Genomic DNA, 3362 nt, shown 5'->3' on the forward strand with positions numbered 1-3362 from the left:
TGGGGGAGACAGACAGACAAAGAGAGAAAAAGACAGAAGAGCATATTATCTAACACTGTGTAGGAGGGCACGTTGTTACGACTCTCTTCGTTCCCTTCACTCGGACTGTTTGTGTGTGGGGGGGGGAGGGGGGAGGGAGCACTGTGACATAAGGTAATAGCTTTCTTGCACCTTAAAATCACAAACTATTTGAAAAATAGAGCATTGAAAGCATTGAAACGCACGGTATGGTATGGTATGGTATGGTATTGTATGGTATGGTATGGTACGGTAAGGTATGGTATGTTATTGTTCGGTATGGTGCGGTTTGGTATGGTATGCTATGCTATGGTGTGGTATGGTATGGTATTGTACTGTATGGTATGGAATTGTATGGTATTGTATGGTATTGTATGGTGTTGTATGGTATGGTATGGTATGGTATGGTATGGTATGGTATGGTATGGTATGGTATGGCCTGGTATGGTATTGTACGGTATGGTATGGTATTGTACGGTATGGTATGGTATTGTACGGTATGGCCTGGTATGGTATGGTCTGGTATGATATGGTATGGTCTGGTATGGTCTTGCATGGCATGGTATAACAGACTAGTGTAAAGAATAATATGATATAGATTATGTACTGCAGTATACTATTGTTGAGTAATATACTACGGCACAGCACGATTATCTAGGACATTTTATATTGCCCCCTTCCACATCAAGAAAATAGTTTTACTTTTATCGTCATTTGTCTCTACAGTTTGCCATTTTCTACATACATTAGACAATCATAATCTGCGTAGTTATATCCAAAACACACAGAAATCAAGATTATAATGCTGAATGTCCAAGATACGTTTTTTTGTTAGGACAATGTAATAACTAGAACTTGTCCGTCATCTTTGTGTTATCAGAATATTCTCAGTGAATGCGATTATGTAAACAGCTGAAGTGTGCTCAAGGAGGGAAGTTTCCAACGGATGGGCTCAGTGAGATAAAGGGTGAAGGACATCCAGATTCTCCAGTAACAAAGCTATACGTGAATAGTCGACGATATGGAGCTTCATCTCATTGAGGGCATTCGTACTATTCATTCGACAACACTTTAGTTTTAGTAAGTTTTGCAGCGCTTGCAACACAAATAGGAAATTAATTTTAAGTGCAGAAGATTAGAAGTGTTGCTAGAGTATTACGCTATGAGAACAGACCGAGGAGAGATAAGGACGATAGACGTATAACAGGATTAAGAGAGAAGGCTTAAGCCCTGGACGTTCAGAGGGATAGTATAAGAACGTATAGCTTACGCCACATAGAGCAACTGCCAACCACTCACTAATTACTGGCAACGCTTGTAAACGAGTTGTTTGGGGGTACTTTTTATTGTAATCATGACTTTGTTATTTGTATACAGTTTTCAATTCTGTTTTATTTACCTGAAATTTTAAAAGGCTCAGTACCAAATTTTGAGAAATTTGACATTACAAATGTTTTGAGTATCACACACATGTCAAGCGTTTCGGAATGCAATTCTTTGAATATCTTGATAACGACTCCCGATAACCTTACGATTTTTATAAAGAGAGAGAATATAATTTGGTTTCTGACTTCATGGTCTTAGTCAATTAGTAACCCAAAACGGCCAAAAAATGTCAGACAGAAATGTGTAATTCTAAGATACCAATTAGTGGCTCGTTATTTCGTAGCCTGCAACATGAGGAGGTATTTGAATAACAATTCATCGTGTGCACCTGGTCTGAAAGACAAATACACTTTATCTAAATGTAAAAGGAAAAAGTCGCGCTAAAGTGATTGATAAGGAGTTTTCCTTCAAGGTAGTTCAGAAATAGTGACGCTACAAAAGAAGTAGAAGCTCTAGACTTGACGGATAGGGACAGTTGAAAAGGGGAGTGGTTTGCTTTTGGAATGCTTGAGAAGCATTTCAATAAGCATAGATAAAAGCGGTGACCGTAGGGAAACGGAAAACTTTAAAGTATTGCACGATGCCCTTATCAACCTTGACTTTGGCAAATCAGAATTTTATCGTTTTGTTACAGCAACCAAAGCGTGTTAGAAAGAGCCCCAAAGTAAATATAAAGTACCCTCAGTCTTTATTACGGAAAATCCATTCTTTACTTTACTTTATCCGTCCTCTTGTACATCTAGGGCGTCGAGGAGAGAAAGAGCTTCCTGTCTTTAGCAAGTCAGATGGCCTTGCTGGGTGGGATATTTGTGAGGCAGCGTGGTGGAATCAGACTCTCGTCAAAATAATCAAAGTGAAGAAACTTGCATTTTTCCGCAGGTTTGCGAATTTTTATCCAATTTTTGTTTTTTGGCTCAACACCTTTCATGCCCATTAAAGAACTCATTTTTGTGTGGATTTTTCTGAAAAACGTTGATTAAAGGAACGAAAAATGTCAATTTTCAGTTACCACGGACTCTTAAGCTAAGGAAATAACTAATCTTTGGCAGCCATTTTCTCACTATTTTTACCTCTGAAAACAGGTGACCCCCACCTCCTTTATTCGCAAATATCTCGACTTGCATTCTAGATAAATGGATATTTTTTTCATCCACATAAAGACGAGTGAACAAGCTTTAAGATGATACCAATAACTCTACATTCCCAAAAATTGACGAGAGCCTGATTCCACCACGCCTCCTTACATTTTATGTTCTTAAGTAATCCTTCACACCCCGGATCCAGGTATTTCTTGGTCTTCCTCTTGCCTTGTACCATGATACTTTCCTGTAGTAAGCTTTACTAGCAAGCTGGTTAGGTGTCATACATGTGAGATGTTCAAACCACCTGATTGTTTGCCTTCGAATGTAGTGGAGGACAGGTGTTGTTCCCACCATTTCCCTGATCTTGTTGTTTCTGACAAATCAATTCCTCAAACTATAATTCAAAAGTTGAATCGGCGTTTTTGGCGTAGCGCTGTTGCACTCAAGGGACTCAAGTTCGATTCCCTAGTGTGAAGAATTTCCATTAAGCATCTCGGACTTCATGCTAGGATTCCAGTTCTCAGTTTGCTTTGGCCTTAACAAGTACGGTCGGAGCCTGACGTCTACATAGTCTAAATTATGTCAATTTAAAAAATAAAACATTTTATATACAGCTCATAAAAGCTGAAATGATTTTTGGAAAGCCTAAGTCGCTCCTTCACTACCTCCCCCCCCCCCAAACCCGCGCTCTACAGGCCCGTTCCCTAACGTTCAATCCTCCATTAGTCCGAGAAACTTCTACGAGTCGGAAACATAGGTGGGTGAGAGGAGACAGGCTGCAGATATAACAATTGTTAGAATAAAAGAACTAATATAGAGGTGGACAACTGGTTTAACTGATCGAAGATTGTGAGTAAAGATAATAAAAATAAAATT

At 39.1% G+C, this 3362-nt stretch overlaps 1 protein-coding gene across 1 annotated transcript in view; it reads right to left on the reverse strand.

The window, feature by feature from the left end:
- Positions 1-3362, reverse strand: part of LOC101864471 — a gene marked incomplete in the record, with an annotated part of 30449 nt that overhangs the window by 17547 nt on the left and 9540 nt on the right. The window contains 1 exon segment of the mRNA XM_035971097.1: positions 3180-3262. Within this exon segment, the coding sequence (XP_035826990.1) occupies positions 3180-3262 (83 nt within the window).

Source organism: Aplysia californica, unplaced genomic scaffold (assembly GCF_000002075.1).
Source record: "Aplysia californica isolate F4 #8 unplaced genomic scaffold, AplCal3.0 scaffold00375, whole genome shotgun sequence".
NCBI lineage: Eukaryota > Metazoa > Mollusca > Gastropoda > Aplysiida > Aplysiidae > Aplysia > Aplysia californica.